The sequence below is a fragment of the Pantherophis guttatus genome, chromosome 2 (genome assembly GCF_059756535.1).
Source record: "Pantherophis guttatus breed Tessera chromosome 2, ASM5975653v1, whole genome shotgun sequence".
Taxonomy (NCBI): Eukaryota; Metazoa; Chordata; class Lepidosauria; order Squamata; family Colubridae; genus Pantherophis; species Pantherophis guttatus.
Genome location: NC_142064.1, coordinates 86,777,226 through 86,795,390, shown reverse-complemented (window position 1 = coordinate 86,795,390; position 18,165 = coordinate 86,777,226). Strand labels below are relative to the sequence as shown.

At 38.9% G+C, this 18,165-nt stretch overlaps 1 protein-coding gene across 1 annotated transcript; it reads right to left on the bottom strand.

Annotated features, from left to right (window-relative positions):
- Positions 1–8,315: 8,315 nt before the first annotated feature.
- On the bottom strand, positions 8,316–16,490 carry DNAJC25 (DnaJ heat shock protein family (Hsp40) member C25). Its single transcript, XM_034410578.3, has 4 exons — positions 15,945–16,490; positions 11,663–11,815; positions 9,257–9,727; positions 8,316–8,629 (listed from the first exon to the last, which is right to left on the bottom strand). Exons 1-4 carry the CDS (start codon positions 16,275–16,277, stop codon positions 8,507–8,509), a joined length of 1,080 nt encoding a protein of 359 aa, XP_034266469.1. The 5' UTR covers positions 16,278–16,490; the 3' UTR covers positions 8,316–8,506.
- Positions 16,491–18,165: the final 1,675 nt, after the last annotated feature.

Here is an 18,165-nt window from a genome sequence, read left to right as displayed (position 1 = left end):
CACAGTGGAGGGTTTTAAAAAGAGACTGAATAGCCATTTGTCTGAAATGGTTTAGGGTTTTTTGTCTGAGCATGGGTTGAACTAGAAGACTTCCAAGGTCCATTCTATTCTGTTAAGCCCCTATATGTATCTAGATACATTTGATGGCAACCATGCTGAGGGTCCATAGGCTCACATTTGGGTTCATGCATTGTATGGGTTCATATTTGCATAGAATTCACTGGCAAAATCACAGCTGATTAGACTTGTACATGCTAAGCTTGAAGCCATACATACATACAAAAATAAACAAATGGCACTATGGCTTAATGCAATGTTTCCATTTTGGATGGGGGAAAAATATTCTGGAGAGTATACCTGATTTTTTAACTGATATGCCAGGTTGTGATTTTGTTCACCTTAAGACACAATCTTACTGTATGGATTCTTTTCCCTTAAGCAGTCCTGTAACAGAACAAGAAATTTCAGAAATAGTGATTGAAAGGGTCTTTTCTTTTGTTGCTACCTTGATGTGCTGTTCTAAAATGAAGACATCTGTCTTCTCGCAGTTGGTCTTCCTTGTAAAATTCCTCCTGTATCTTTCTTTATGATGCTGGTACCCTCCTCTAAATATTCTTTATACCTCTTGTTATATATCATAACTGAAAATCCAAGATTTTTGACTTCCTTTCCAAAAAGCCTTCTTAGTAGTTACTGCTGTCACTACCTTTCTTCCATGGAGTGTTTCACCTGGTCTCCTCTCCCCAATCCCCAGCTGTGAAATAGGGTTCCCAAAACCTATGCAGCTATACAGGTAGTCCTCCTTACCAACTACAATTGAGCCCAAAATTTCTGTTGCTAAATGAGACAATTGTTAAGTGAGTTTTGCTCCATTTTATGACTTTTCTTGCCACAGTTGTTAAGTGAATCACCTCATTTGTTAAATGAGTAACACAGGTTGTTAAATGAATCTGGCTTCCCCATTGACTTTGTTCGTCGGAAGGTCGCAAAAGGTAGTCATCACTCGGGACCTTGCAAAAGTCATAAAGTTGGTTGCCAAGCATCTGAATTTTGATCCTGTGACCATGAGGATGCAATAATTATGTGAAAAACGGTCATAAATCACTTCTTTCAGTACTGTTGTAACTTCGAATAATCACTAAATGAACTGTTGTAAGTCGACGACTACCCGTACTGGCATATCAAAGAGTCTGCAACTTTTCTCTTCATTCTCCTTTCTTCATTTCTTTTCTATAACTTTCTATAATTATTTTTTCTATAATTATTTTTATTATTTTTTCTATAATATAGAAAAAAAATTCTATAATTTTTTCATGTTGTGAAAAGTGACTTTTCCTTCATAAATAATTTTCACTGGGATTCATGACCTTTTTCTCCCTGTACGCCAGTCAAATCTCAACATTCATTTACCAACCTGAGAAGCAGCTCCCAAAACTGGGTAAATTACCCAAAACAGGGGAAAATGTTTTTTTTTTTTTGGGGGGGTAATGACACACAAACCCATTACAACAGGGACCTTTAAATTGACTTAAAGTGCTATATCTACACTGGGTAAAAAAGAACTTTCTGATAAGCAATTCTGGGTGATGAAGGAAAAAAGTACTTTGGGAAGTACTGAGCTAGCTAATCTTTGGTCCTAAAATTGAGACAGAATTTGAAAAATAGAAGAAGAGATTATCCAAACATGTAGAAAACATGCTTATAAAAATGTGATTCTGAATGCACTCTTGCATATAACTGTATCATAGAAAGCAGATCTGTGAGGCCAGGTCTCTAAGAAGGGAACTACAAAGCTCATTACTTGAAAAATGCACATACACATAAGGAAATAGCCTCTGGTCTAGCAGTCTGGCTGATGTTGTATTTACACCACCCTGTAACTAAAGCAGATCTTCAACAACAGGATCAGCACAACAGGTAAGATAAAAATAAAAGGCAGCAATCTTCATGGTGCTAAACATAGCATAATTATCAGAGAGAATTCATACAATCAAATGGAAATTAAGCAGTCAAGCTGTAAACACACTGGATGCATTTTTTCTTGGGGAAAGTATGAAGCCCAAAGACCATAATGGTGATTGCTGTTGCAATTGCTTCTTATCCTTCCCTTTCTCCATCTTTAATTGGTTCCTTGGAATCTGAAGACAGCCAGCATTCTCTGCTGACATTTTTATATACCAATAATAACTGGCAAAGAGAGGACTGTTCCTGAAACTGTATCTATTTTTACTCTGTACAGTGAAAAATAATATTACACTTTAAAAGAGATGAAGCTAAAAGGAAGCCCTACGTATGTTTTGCAGTCAAGAAATGGGCCTGTCTGTGCTATACAGGTAGTTGTCGATTTGCAACTATAATGGGAGTCTGCCCATTGTGGTGTGAGATTGTAAAGTGGATCACCTTGCAATCAGATCCATTTTTACGACCGTTTTTGTGAAACCCATTGTTTACCACGGGGCGTTCTTGCCCAAAACCAGAACCAAATGCCAATTTTCAACAAAAATGTAAATAGTGATCATGTGATTATGGGATGCCACAAATGACTAAAAGTGAGCCAGTTGTTGAGACCCTGAAATGTGAACGGGGGCGGGGGGGAATGGCCATTGGAACTTCAGAACCGAGTCGTAAGTATTTTTGGGAGGAGGGATTTGTTGTAACTTTGAACTGTCACTAAATGATCAGCCGTAAATCAAGGACTGTCTGTATATGTGCCTTGGTCATGTCACATCTAAGCCTTTTATTTTCTGTCATATGTAGGCCAAAAGCATATGCTAAGAGAAACCCAAATCAGCTGGTTGGCCCCTGTTCTATTGTTCTTTGCAAAAACATATGTACTTTTCAATTTCTACAGTGAAGCCTTTTTTGCCCCTTAATGGCTTAGGCAACAAGACATTCCTATATTATTGTCACGTTTGTCATATTCTGATGAATAGAAGAATGTACTGTTTAATCGAGGAGCTGAATTAACATTCAGCAACAAAATTAGTTTCCTCGGGATAGATGAAAATTTATTGGTTTGTTTTATTGTTCCCCAATGTGGGGATCCACAACATACAATAAAGCATCCAATTTCAGAAGATTCACACCCTTCCAAATTTGATAGGAAGGAACACTATTTTTGTATCTTTTCAAATGATCTTTCTGCCTACATTTTCAAGGAATATTATTTCTACAAAGATGCTGTGACTAACATTAGCCTTGAGAATGTTCTATCCATACGGCTGCCACTAAGATTTCCATAATATTTACTTTACTTCCTCCCCACTGGGTATGGGGGGGGGAAAGCAAAAAGCAACAATAATAGCATCTGTTGGATCTTTTCATTTAAGAAATATTTTGTCTACAAAGACAGTAATTAAATAAACTACATGTCTGCACCAAGTAACTGTGGTTTTTTCCCTTACTTCTGCATTTACATTCCTTACACCAAAGCATTGTATGTAGCTGACAATTTCACAATAACTAGAGTCTGAAAACATGATAAAAAGCCATTTTGGACAGTTCTGTATTTGCTGCTTAAAGAAACTCAGAGGTTTAAAAAACATCCTTCAAGGTTGATGATTATTTTGTTGAATCCCTAGAGCCAGGCAACATTGAGAAACAGTAGCTGATATCCAAAGCCGTCTTTTAAAAAGCTTTTCATTTTCTAGTACCTTGGGCATAGTCCATGGAATGTTTTGACTTTCTTTTTCCAAACAGCAGAAACACAGGCAACCATGGTCTTATCGTTCTTCAGCTACAATTGAGGCTTGCAGGACATAAGTAGCTTCTTAAGAAACACAACTTTGTAGCCTCGGGAGTTACATAGGTGTGTAATTTTTTAAAAAGCAGGGCATAAACGAGATCCTAAACAAGACACGAATTAGCTAGCATGTGATTAGAAGCTACTTATGTGAGCAACTCTTTAATTTTGTGACATGTAAAGCTATGTTATTTATTATTGGGACAGAGATAATTTCCTCTCTGGATGGATGGCTCCCCTTTGACATCATTCTATGGCCATTCCCCTGCTTTCTCTTTTTACATATTATAAATAAAAAACATATATGAAGGTAGAAACCCTATTTATGCAGTAGGACAGAGAGGAAAAATATCTAATTCCCATTCTTCTATATGGCATAAAAGAATTTTTCCCACATTGCAGAATAGAGAATTGCCTCTCCTTTTCTGTTTCTCACCTTGAAAGCTGTATAAAGTTCCTCTTTCAGCCAATCACTTGGAGCAGTGAGAAGAAAAAAAATGAGATTTCTGTCTTGGTTCCAAATGTGCTATTATTATAATTCATTGCAATCAGCCAGATGTTTAGAGTGGATTTGTCTATCGAGTCCTTCCTAAGGACATGGGATAGGCAGATGTTTGATGGTGTTAAAAGTATTGTTGTAGGATGTAAGCGTTCCAAGTAAAACTGCCTTTTGCAATTGACCGATGTGATTTTGTCAATGCTGAGTGTTCCAAGATGCTTCAGACAGAACATTTGGTGCTCCAGATGTTTGGAGATTGCATCCAAGGCACCAACCACTATTGGTGCTATTTTTGTTTTCTTTTGCCATAATTGTTCTATTTTCAGGTCTTTGTATTTTGTGATTTTCTTCAGTTCTTTCTCCTGTGTTCTGCTGTCTCCAGGTACTACTATGTCCACTATAAAGACTTTTTTGTCTTTTTTGACAATTTTGTCTTACTGATACCTTATTGATATCTGGATTGTGTATTTGTGCCTGCCTGTTGAATTCTAAAGTTACAGAAGACTACGGCATTTATCATTCATCTTTTGTACAATGTAAATCTTTCTTCCTCAGCAGAACCGTCATTGCAAAACTATTCTGAATAAGAGGTTTGAAGCAGAATAGATTTTTGGAAGATCTAAGCACAGGAAAGACTTCATTAAAAAAAAGCTTTTTTTCTAGCAAGACGGGGGCTTTTTATCAGGTTCGCCTGATTCGCCAGTTGCGGCTCTTTCTGGATCGGGACTCCTTACGCACGGTCACTCAGGCACTTGTCACTTCTCGTCTGGACTACTGTAATGCTCTCTACATGGGGCTCCCCTTGAGGAGCACCCGGAGGCTCCAACTGGTGCAGAATGCGGCCGCGCGGGGGATTATTGGAGCGATGGGGTGCTCCCATGTGACACCCCTCCTGCGCAAGCTGCATTGGTGGTTTTCCAGGTGCGCTTCAAGGTGTTGGTTACCATCTTTAAATCACTCCATGGCTTAGGGCCTGGGTACTTATGGGACTGCCTTCTGCCACCGATAGCCTCCCACCGGCCAGTACGCTCCCAGAGAGGGATTCCTCAGGGTGCCGTCGGCCAGACAATGTCGGCTGGCAACCCCCACGGGGAGGGCCTTCTCTGTGGCAGCATCTGTCCTTTGGAACGACCTGCCCCCGGAGATACGTAGGATCCCAGATCTCCATGCTTTTCGCCATGCCCTTAAAACTTTATTTCATCAAGCTGAACTGGCTTGACCCCCCCTTAGATATTTTTAATTGTTCATTGGTTTTAGTTGGGGTGTTTTAAATTTATTGGGCTAATACTTGTTTAATTCTTTTAAAAATTTTAAATTTTGTATGTGATGTTTTTATTTTTGGCTGTTCACTGCCCTGAGTCCAGTAGGAGAAGGGCGGTATAAAAATCTTAATAAAATAAATAAAATAAATAAAAAAATAAATAAGACCATGAATTATCCAGAACCATCTTCCTGAGCTTCACAACCAGGAAAGAAGAGTCACCATCACATGCCCATGTATACATAGAGGAACATGTTGTGTATGACTGAAGCTGATTGAAAAGCAAAAATAGGAAAGGAGGCAGGAAAGTTGAGGAAATCTAAGCTAGTTGAACACCATGGAGCATCTATGATTCTCGCAATTACTTTCCCATTTAGAAAATAATTTATCAATAATATAGACATTGGCAGTCAGGTATGAATGGAAATCCTAAAGTCAAAGTCTGAGATAACTGAAAATAAATGGGACTAAATTTCTTGAAGCTATTTCACAGAGAATTACTCGTGTCAAGCCTTATTGAATGGAAAAAAGTCTTGTCTTCTAAATATTGTAGGAGGAAGATGGTAAAAACACCGTGCGAGTTCACAAAGCAAGACATGTAATTAGGGAAACACTCCAAAAACAATGCATAACAGGAAAACAGAGACATTTTACCATAAACTACTTAAAGGTACATGTTTATATTTGAGGAAATCCTCATCTGATCTGAGAATCACTCAAGATCTCTCATGTTCCTGCAAGTCTAATATGTTTCTGTCTGCCACTTGGCTGAGATATGCAACAACCTAGGCAAAGGAAGCAAAATACCGTTTTTTTAGTCCAGAGAAACAAGGTAACACAGAGGTCTCCAACCCTTGATCCGTGGACTGGCACTAGGCCGTGGCATGCCAGAAACTGGCCCATGCAAACAAGTGAAGCGCCATCCACGCTATGCAGGCAGCATGCTAAACCACACCCTCTCCGGTCCATGGACAAACCGCTCTCTATGGAAACAGTCCTTGGTGCCCAAAAAGTTGGGAGCCACTGAGGTAACAGTGTAAAGCAGCACTCTGATTCAGTGAAAGGAGGAGTGGGGGGAGGGGGAGGAGGAAGACTTGCAAGATTTTGTTAGTATAATTTCTCTCTATAAAAGCAGGCTCAGCCTTCCTTTGCAGTGGATTTCTTGGTTCTATCTGCCTAAATGGGATTAAAAGCTACACTGTCCATATTCTCCTTGCACTCCTTCTCAGCAGCTTCATTTTTTAAAAAAAATATCCAGAAGTGTGCCTGCCTGGGGATAATAGGGGCTGTAATTAAATACAGCTAGACATCAGGAGGGGGAATGGAGATATAAGGTAATAATGATCCTGATTTTGGTCTGTTTATATTAGAAATTATGCTCTTTCAGATATTTCTCAGCTTAGATGGCCTTTATGAGCATTTATCTGGAGAAATGCTCCCAAAGCAGCACAGATGGATTGTTTTACGTTACATAAATTCAAATCTCACTAGTCAAGTGGAGCTTTCCCTAATGGGTAAATATGAAAGCTCTGTACATGAGAGCTAATGCGTTTCAGATTCCAGGGCTTAATATCTGCTTTATTCAAATGCTCTTATTTTAATACTTATTGGTATATTTGTAATTTCAACCAAAGGAACTGGAATTTAAACAATATAAGGTAGTTTATCATCAGCCAAATTGCACACCAGTTATTAATAAAGGCAGTTTAAAAGATAAATATGTTTATCTACCTGTTTCAGAGCACTACATATACTAACATTTTGAAAAACTTCAGGACTATAGAAGAGATAAGGCATACTCCATTAACATTTTAACTTGTCTTATGTAGATTTAGGCAAACAATTTGTTGAAATAATTCTGACTGTTGCAATTGTACATGTTTCACTATCCAATGCTATGGAATTTTAGCAGATGCTTGCCAAAAGTACTGTTCCTGTTCTTACTGGAAATCTGTCTTTGCCAGCTCAGGCAACGATACAACCAACCTGCCATTGCTTTCAATCTTTAAAAAATATTGTTTTTCCTGATATATAAGCAAAGGTGACTTATTCCTCCAAGTGCTGGGATAGGGTGAGGTTGAAGTGGGATGAGATTGACATGAGTAACAACAGAGAAGTGTAGCTGTGGCACCAGATTTTTCTTTTTTTAGGTTTTACGGTTTCTTGTGGTTTTATTGCTGTAAATATTGTCTTCTTTTTGGATTGTAAGCCAACCCGAGCTCAACTTTAAGGAGGGTGGCTATAAAAATGTTTTAAATAAATTAAAAAAAAGTTTATGGAGAAGCAAAGGCAATCACATTCCAAGGTTTGTTCAATACCTAAATTCCAATATTTGTAGATTGTACCTACATGATTACAGGTAGTCCTCGATTTACGGCCACAACTGAGCTCAAAATTTCCATTGCTAAGCGAGACAGTCAAATGAGTTTTGCCCAATTTTACCTTTCTTGCCACCGCTGTAAAGTGAATCACAGCAGTTAAGTTGGTAACACAGTTGTAAAGTGAATCTGGCATCCCTTTGAGTTTGCTTTCAGAAGGTCACAAAAGGTGATCACATAACCCTGGGACAACCGTCATAAATATGAACCAGTTGCCAAGCACCTGAATTTTAATCATGTGACCATGGGGATGCTGCAATGGTCATAAGCATGAAAAAACTATCATAAGTCGCTTTTTCACTGCTGTTGTAACTTTGAATGGTCCCTAAACTAATGGTTATAAGTTGAGGACTACCAACATAATAGCAGTAAAAAGGAATTAATGCATCTGCCTCAGAGAGTTTTAATTCCATAGCACACCAAGAATGAAAAAAATTATGTATAATTAACATATTTACTTTTATTTGTATGCACATATATAAAATCATAAAATGTTACTAGTTTTCTCCCTGATTAATTCCTGAGTTTTAGGACACCACTGAAACACAGCAGTTAAACTCTGAACATTTTAGATATGGATAATCCTGTCAATCATCTGTAACATGATTGTACATGTTTCGTGCATGTCAATCATCAATAAATGTCAGTCTTCCAGGCCCTTCGTTCCTCATCCATCGCCGGTATCTTTTCCATCGAGGATCCATTGCCATTTTTTTCTTCAGCTCCTCCTCTTGCTCTTGTTTGTAAAGCTAAAAAGGGAAAGCCACATCAGTCTGCGATAGATACCTATACAAACTCATTGCAAATTTCAATGCAGACACATCACTTTCAAATGCAGATTGAATCATCCATATAATATTAGGTATTTCAAATAAGATTATTATGAATTATATAACTGTTAAGTGAAGAACTGGTTCTAGAACTCTGCTTCCTGAACTATCATCTTGTGTTTATAAATAGTGAATAGCAGTAAGCAGAACAAACAGCTTAAAAAATATCTCCATTAGAAATCTATTAACTAGACATTATAGAAACGAACAAAAATGTACCTTATGAGGCTATATTGACTACGCATTTATTGTGTATTATTTAAAGAGAAAGTGATATGCTTCACAAAATCCACACAAATGAAAAGTAGGAGACTATCCATTGCACCTTAACTGTCAAACCCAGATAACAATTGCACTGTGGATGATAAAACAATTGCATTGTGGATGATTAACCCTGTGGGCTCAGTATAAATCTATTAATAATTACTTGGGATTTGCTGAATGAGACCAATGCTGTAAAATTGTGAAAATCATCTCTATAGTTACTCAACAGGCCTAGATTACGGGGGGAAGGGGGGTAACTTCTCTGGTGCCACCATCACTCACCTCGTAATTTTCTTTTATCCAAAGCTGCCGTTCAAGAAAAGACTCTCTCTGATGATCTTCCAAAGTGTCAAATTGGGATTGTGACATTTTCATATATTTGCGTATGATGTACAATTTCTCTTCTTCACCATATTCTTGCCTTTTGATATTGAAAGAATAAATCCACCAAAAATACCATCCTATGTATTTGCACAGATAAAAAGGTGCTAAAACAATTTGAAACAAGAGAATGTCAGAGATTCGGGGTTTCTGGTAGCCACCCTTGATATCTATTTTGTTTTTTATTACATCTTTGATAATTTCTTCTTCTTCTTTGCGGATTTCTTCCTTCGATCGTCTGCTTTTGCCCTTTTCTTTGGCTCTGTTCAATAGCCCCTGTTGCCTAGCAATCTCAGTAGCTTGTATTCGATATTTTGGCATAGTTGCTAGGTAGTTGATAGCTTCATTGTAGCTAGTCCGCCAGCTAAAGAACTAAAACATGAAATGGCAAGTTCAAATTTATGTACAGTTTTAACTTTTGAGAACCCTCTAAAACCTTTATTTTATAAAGGTGTGTGGAGACAATAACTTGGTCCTTAACACAAATAAGACCAAGGAGCTTATAGTGGACTATAGAAGGAATAGATAAGACATCCAGCCCTTGTTTATCAATGGACACCGAGTGGAGCAAGTGACCAGTTTTAAGTTTCTGGGTGTTATCATAAAAGACGACCTGATCTGGGCACTTACATTACAGCACTGGTCAAAAGAGTCCAGCAGAGATTATACTAGCTGAGACTTCTCAGGAAACAACAACTGAATGACAAACTGCTGGTGACCTTCTACCGCTGCACCATAGAGAGTATTTTAACTTAAATTGGCAAACTGTATGGTTTGCCAATTGCACAGTAGCAGATAGGACAGCACTCTAGAGGGTCAATGTCATTGCCCAGAGGATCATTGGTTGCCCTCTCCCCTCTTTGGAAGACCTTTATAGCTCCCGCTGCCTTAAGGAAGTTCAAAACATTCTTAAAGATCCATCTCATCCTGGGCACCCTTTTTTTTTGAACTATTACCAGTTCAAAGTTGGTACAGGATAATAAAAACAAGGACAAATAGGCTAAAAAACAACTTCTGTCCCAGGGCAATAACCGTATTGAATTCTAGGGTATAGTGCAATATCAGGTTTTCAATTTCAATTATATAGAATGTAAAGGATGTATGTTTGTGTTTTTATTTTTATAGTTATAATGTATACTGAAGACGGCATTTAATTTCGTTGTACATGTGCAATGACAATAAAGTAAACTAACTATTTTTCCTATACTACTTGGTCTAAATATAAAATTCACTTTGTTGAATGTGTTCTTTTTGCCTGCATAAGTACAACCTTGTTCATTTTGTCTTTTCTGAAATTCATGCAATTTTTAAGGAAATCAAATACATTATTTTCATGCTTGCTTGAAAATTATTTCAACACTTGCTTGTGTTTTTATCAGTCTCTTTTTGTTCAAACATGTACAGATAGTCCTCACCAGGCTGAATTGCAGTCATGATGTGAGAATTACCTGTATGCGAACTTTTATGTATAATCATGTCATGACAAAAAACAAAGAGATATGCAGATTGATCTGTGGCTTTATGAATACACAAGTTCAATATTAATAAATGACACAATTCCCAATATGTGGCAAGTATATGGCAAGTCTATATACCAAATTACAGATAGTTCTCAATTTACAACCACAATTCAGCCCAACATTTCTGTTGCTAAGTGAAATAGTTAAGTGACTTTTGCCCCATTTTACAACTTTCTTGCCACAGTTGTTAGGTGAATCACTGCAGTTGTTAAATTAGTAACACGGTTGTTAAGTGAATTTGGCTTCCCCACTGACGTTGATAGTTAGAAGGTTGCAAGAAGTGATCACATGCCCCCCCCCCGAACACTGCAACCATAATAAATATGAGTTTTCAAGCATGTGAATTTTGATCATGTGATCATGGGGATGCTGCAACAGCCATTAGTGTGAAAAACAGTCGTAAGTCACTTTTTTCATTGTCGTTGTAACTTCTAATGGTCACTGAATGAACTCTTGTAAATTGAGGACTACCTGTATGCACTGTGTCTCAACCAAAGTAAACCTGCACAAGAACAATGTTTAAAACTTTACAAGCTTTATTGCTTACTGTTTACATTTAGGAAGAAAAACAAAAGCATTTTTCCTTCCCCTGCTGAGCTGTAGCATGAAGAGAGAAGTAATCAATTCCCTCTTCCCCATGCAGGTTCCCCACACAATGGGCTCTAGAGAGAAGGAATTTTCCTCACCTCCACCCTCCAATACAAGTGGAATTCTGGATCCAATACCACGTATGTCCAAACTAGAGGAGAATACGGGACCAGGTAGGATACAAGCATGCAGTACTTACCTGAAATATAGAAATGGCACAAACAGTGACAAGAATCACTATTCTGACATCCACCTTGGGTGCCAATCTTCTAGAATAATAGTGATAGTAATGGCTGTAATACTCCTCAGGATGATCCAGCATATAATCATAATCCTTACGAGTTTCTTCATCCTGAAAAAGCAATTGGCAGTTTTTTAAATGTGGAAATATTTCATTTCAGAAGGAAAGAAATGTTTGCATGTCGGTATAAGTAAATGCTTTTTAATGTAGTTTTTATGGCAATGATTTAGAAATTAAACTGTCAAAACAAATTCATTATATTTAAATAAAAATGCAATAAAACAAAACAACTAAGAAAGCTCAATTTAAACAAAGCAACGCATTTACTTTCACAAAACAAATGAAAAAAATATTATGTACTTTCAGAACAACATGATAACTTCAAGACTGAAATGTGTCCTTAGGTAAGACAAGGGTCCCAATTTTGTTGACTAGAGGACATACATATATTTTTGACAAGATGCCACTGATACTTTCACAAATGTCTAGCAAGGGAAAGTTTGGTCATTCATCAAATGGCTGCAATAAACAACATGATCTATCACAAATTATATCTGAATGCTTCCTTCCATTCCATGTAGCCTTCCTGAAGGCTCTTTACCACCCTTGTTTATAATTGTCTTTTTTTTTCCTCAAGAGACTTCTAACCAAGCTACTGGTCTCTAACCATCCATCGTTTTTATTTTCTAAAATAAAATGTTTACTTTTTCTAGAATAAAGGAAAGCACTACTCTTCAATTCACTTGCTTTGAAGATTTTTTAGCAACTGGACTCACACAAATCAGAAATCCTCTTCAATTTCTTCACACATTACTTGTAGTGATTAGTTTGATTAGACATCATGATGTTACTGTCTTTTTGTCCATACTGAACTTAATGAGAGAATGCCCTCAAAATATTCAATGTACTGAAAGGATAGAGAAATTATAGAGCATCTGCTAACAGTTTCCTAAGATTTCCATTGCAGTTATTTGGATGAAGATCTGAGATACACCTGTTTGTCTACTCATTGATCAATTTATTATTTCTCATCCTGATGCAAATGAAAAGGATTTGTCCCAACCTTCACATACCAAGGAGGGCTGGTTTTGAAAGAACTGAAACTTCTCCACTCTTGCACCTAATAACTAAACAGATGTACCCCGCTTACGTTCAAGAATAAATGAAACAGAGAAGATGCTTGCTAAAAACTGAAAGCAAGGTAAAGATTGCTCCTTTTTACAGCAAATCACAACACCACAGCCTTTATAGAAAGGCTGCCAAATACTGAGGGAAGAAAGAAATACACCAAACACTAAAACTTCACTGCCATCCAGATTTGTATGGCCCTGAAAGTGGAAAGCCCTGTTTTAGAGATACTTTAGAAGAGGTATAAGAGATAAGGGATAGAAAATTGATTTATAAAGACCAGACCATCACCATTCATCTTGATTACTTTCCCAAATATGATTGACAGTTACTCTTTACTCATTTCAATTTTTTAAAAAGTCTCTATTGGAGATGGAAAATGTTGAATATGGGACTTGCTTTTTGTCATGTTACACATATGTAGGACTGGAGAAATTCCATCATGAAGCTATGGCCCACCCAGTGTTGAATTCATCTTAAAAGAGGAAACAGGAATATTTCTGCTAAAATTGATTCCTAAATAAAACTTTTTTAATATATGTATGACAACGACTGTATTTTTATAGTCCTCGAAGTCAAACATTACCTATATTTAATAATTCAAAAGATTCTTTACTAGTTGAAGTCCTTCTTGGACTGGTTTGCAATGATCTAACATGGCTGAAAGTTTTTCTTAAAACATTCTCTGTCCTTATCAAACATTTTGAATGGAAAAAACTAAAAATCTGATGGTTTTAAAAATACAATTGAAGTTGGAGAGAAAAAGTAAAATTCATAGTTTTATTTGGATTTCAGCCTATTAAGAAGACACGTTTTAATATATGATAACAGTTAGAAGATCCTCAACTCGGCTTTTGGACTTTTAAAAATAATGCTCATAGCTCATTTTTTTCAAATCCTGTCAAGTTCAAGGGATTTTTTTAATAAGCTAATTCAATTTATTGGAAATTAACAATGCTATTGAGTATTCTGTACACTGCTTGGTGCAATCTAAAGAGCTACTTTAGGCTCACTCATGAATCCTGGCATATCACCAAATGTGATACTCTACACCTGGTTTTTTTTAAGTCACAAATCTCTTGCTGCATAAAGTTTAGAGGACAGGGTTACTTTGACACCTAAATTGCATGTTTACATGAGTATACCTTTTGAAAGAGCATATATAGCAGTGGTGGGATTATACAATGTCTCTAGGACATCTCCAATTTATGACAATTGCCCTTCATTGTTAGGAAATATCTACTTTTAGTCAATAATCTGTCTCAAAAGCCCTCTTCTTTGAAGTTCTGCTTCTTTTGAAGTTTGGGGATAACCTTATATTAGAAGTGTAGACACTACTAAGGGCATGGGACATTTTAAACACCTGTATGATATGATGTGTTATTTCCCATTTCAAATCCTAACGCTGACATTTCAAATATTCAGAACATAGAAAAGCCTCAAAAGCATTTAATTTTAAAAGTTTTCTACAAGCTCCCTTCCTGTCTAAGAACACGAAAACTGCGGTGTTGAGACAATCCAAAGATTTGTCTAGCCCAGATGTTATTTGTTACCACTGCTAGACAAATGCTCCTTGAAGCCGGTAAGTATAGTTCAAAAGAATCCATCTTCCCTTCTTGTTGTCCCTAATAGCTGGCACCAAATATAGTCCTCAAATTACAACAGTTCATTTAGTGACCATTCAGTTATAATGGCACTGAAAAAAGTGAGTTATGACCCTTTTTCACACTTATGACTGTTGCAGCATCCCGATGGTCACACGACTTACATTTGGATGCCTGACAGCTGACTCACAATTATGACAATTGCAGTGTCCCAGAGTCATGTTTTGCAACCTTCTTCTGACAAGCAAAATCAATAGGGAAACCAGATTCACTTAACAACCATGTTGCTAATTTAAGAACTGTGATGATTCACTTAACAAATGTGGCGAGAAAAGTCATAAAATGGGGCAAAACTCATTTAACAAATTTCTCACTTAGCAACATAAATTAGGGGCTCGAGTGCGGTCGTAAGTTGAGGACCACCTGTATACTGCTTCTAATGCAGGAAGGTTCCATTTAAATAGATCGTCCCAAAGGTGCGTTTTTCCCAAGAGGCAACTGGATTTTCTTGTTTTTCTTTGAAGACGTTTTGCTTCTCATCCAAGAAGCTTCTTCAGCTCTGACCGGATGGTTGGGAATGGAAGGATTTCAAGATGGTTTTAGATTAAGTTAGAATTCTTTATTGGTCAAGTGTGATTGGACACGCAAGGAATTTGTCTCTGGAGGGCAGAGGGACAGAAAACATTATTTCTAATAACGCATGGTGGATAATTGAGAAAGCCAAAGATTTATACTCCTTGAAGACCACTGGTCATTCAGTCAAGGAGTATAAATCCTTCCATTCTTCACCATCCAGTCAGAGCTGCTTCTTGGATGAGAAGCTGAAACGTCTTCAAAGAAAAACAAGAAAGTCCAGTTGCCTCTTGGGTGGAAAAAAAAAAACCTCCTTTGAGACAACCATGACCTGGACGACTGAGAATCTCCACAGACATTTGCCAAAGCCGATGTCTTTCAATAGGATTTTTTCCTTGAAGAAGCTTTTTTTTTTTTTTTTGCCAAAGCATGACAAATTTCTTGATCATCCTAGCTGACCAATATGGGGAAAGCAAGACTGCTGGATCAGAAAGGAATTGTGGATGCAACAGAGCTCTCTCTCTCTCTTTTTTTTATTTTGACTTTAAGTAACCTTTTCTAATTTGACACCTGTGGGTATGCCTAGCCCTGGCATCACTCCATTAACACGGCACTACACTTTGCATCATCCCCAGCCAGCCCGTGCAAAAGCACAGCGCTTAGGGACCAAAGGACCTGCAATTAAAGCAAAAAAAAAAAAAAAAAAATCATCCTATGTAAATACTCCAGAGGCTCCAGCATCCAAGGCCACTTCTATTCGGAGTCCTCCCAGCCATTCCTGTCCCCCAACAGCTGCTCCATCCTCTCTCAAGGCGACCGGCGGGAGGAGGCGCGCGTTCGCAGAAGGGGAGAGGGTGCCGGGGGGGGGGGTCTTACCGGAGGCATCCGCCCAGGCCGGGAGGAGGGAGGGGGCGGTCCCGGCCCCGCTCTCTCACCTTGAGGGTCTCGTAGGCGGTAGCGATGAGCAGGAATTTCTCCTGAGCGGTCTCGGCTCCTTTGCCATCCCGATCGGGTTCCCGCTGCCGATCCGGATGGTAACGCAATGCCAGCTGCCGGTAAGCCCGGGCGATTTCAGCCTTGCTGGCGTCGCGGCTGACCCCGAGCACGTCGTAGCACACCAGTTTGCCGCAATACAAGCCTTCCACCAGGGCTTCCGCCGGCCGCGGGCAAAGGCACTGGAGGGCCCACAACAACAGCGGCCAGTGTCCCGCCCGCCACCGAAAACGGCCCCGGGAGTTCCCCAGCGGTGTCGGCGCCGCCACCGCCATCGCCGCGGTCGCTCCCGGCAGGCTTCGCCGTCGGGCCTCGCGCGCGAGACGGGCGCAACCTCCACCGCGCCTCGTCTCCTTTCTTTCCCTCCCCCACCCCCGCCGCAGCACGAGCCGAAAAGGGCGGGGCCAGAACGTTTGGACGTGGACAAAGCGAAGGGGGCTTGACGAAGCCGCCGCCTGACGTTCCCCGAGCCGCCCCGGCGTCAAATGGGAATGGTCGGGAAGGAGGAACAATCGGCCAATCGGAGAGCGGAAGGGAGGAGATCGGCAGGCGGGGCTGCCCGAGATGGGAAGCCCGCACGGCCAAAGGAGAGGTTGTAGACGCGCGCGGGGTGGGGGGGGGGGAGGTGGGATAGAACAACCCCAGCGGGCCAATGGAAACGAATGGGTGGAGTTTAGAGGAAGGTGCCTACGGCATAGAAGCGACACGTGGAGCCTGCTCAGCCAATAGCTGGGAGAGAAAACGTGCGAGCTCCAAGATGAAAGAACCAAAATCAATTGTATGTAAAATGATGCGCCCAAGAATGTGGGCAGTGGTTTTCTTTTCTTTTTTAAATAATTGATCGGATTGTGTGCTATCAAATCAGTGTCGACTGTTAAGGATCACTTGGATACATTTTCTCCAAGACGACTGGCGGACAGTCTAATTTCACTATATAGATTGAATAAAAGACAGCATACTTTTGTCTCATTTTCTGTGCAGGCTGGCTTCTGGTTTCTGCATGAGAACAATGAGATATTCTCGGATTCCCATTGTACGGCTTGACACGTCTACACGATCAAAAGGCTTTTCTATAATCAAGTGGGCACATATTAACCTTGATTTTAGTATTTTGTCTTTCTCAATTATCCAGCATGCAATATTAGAAATGCTTTGTATCCCTCTGCCCATCAGAGTCAAATTCCTTGTGTGTTCAATCACACTTGGCCAATAAGGAATTCTAATCTAACCTAACCTAACCTAACCTAACCTAACCTAACCTAATCCCATCTTGAAAGTTGAGCTTCTCCCTTTCTATGCATGACTATTTTGCATTGGGTGATTCTAAGCATTATTTGGCTTGCAGGTAGAAATTATGTATGTACACTCCTCTGAGTTTCCTTTCTTTGGTATTGGTATATAGAGTGATATCTTCTAATCTGTTGGCCACTTTGTTGTTCACTAGATGTGGCATACTTTGGTTGGATCCTTTACAGGTTCTTCTATTGTTACTTGCCAGTTCTGAAGATAATTCCACCAATTCCAGAAGCCTCCTGATTTGATAATGACTGCAGTGCTAATCTAATCTGATGTTCTAATCCTAAATGTAAGCAAATATCTTCCAATGCATTTTGGATGTTGACATCTTTAATCCTTCCACCTTTATGCGATTTTTGTAATCAGTTACTATCTGTCCATTAGAATCCTACAAATTCAAGGTTGGAATGAATTTGAGACTGCAGTCCAAGTTCTTTTGAAAGGCCTTGTTTTCTATGTCTGCTTCCGTCTTTACAGGTATTGTAATACTGCTCTAGATCTCTTCTAACAGGTCTGAAACTCTGCTCTTTCCTGAGATTTTTGTCTTTTATACCTTTAGTTTCTCTTATTTTTATTTATTTTTTTGGCCATTTCCATGGTTTGTTGCAACATCCAGTTGCTTTCTTCTGCTTTTAGGTCTTCGGCAGTCTCTTTTCACATTCATCCTTAGCAACATTTGTATTTATTTCAGGGCCCTAGTTTCCCATCAAGGAAGTTCAAAACTTCAAAATGATTCCTGATGTCTTCCTTGTAAATGCCCAAGTTCATATTGTAAAAACAGGTTGGTTTTCTGCTGCTTGACCTTAACTTGAAACTTGCAACATGGGTGGTTCCTGCTTTGTTCTTGAAGCAGCCGCTGACCACATC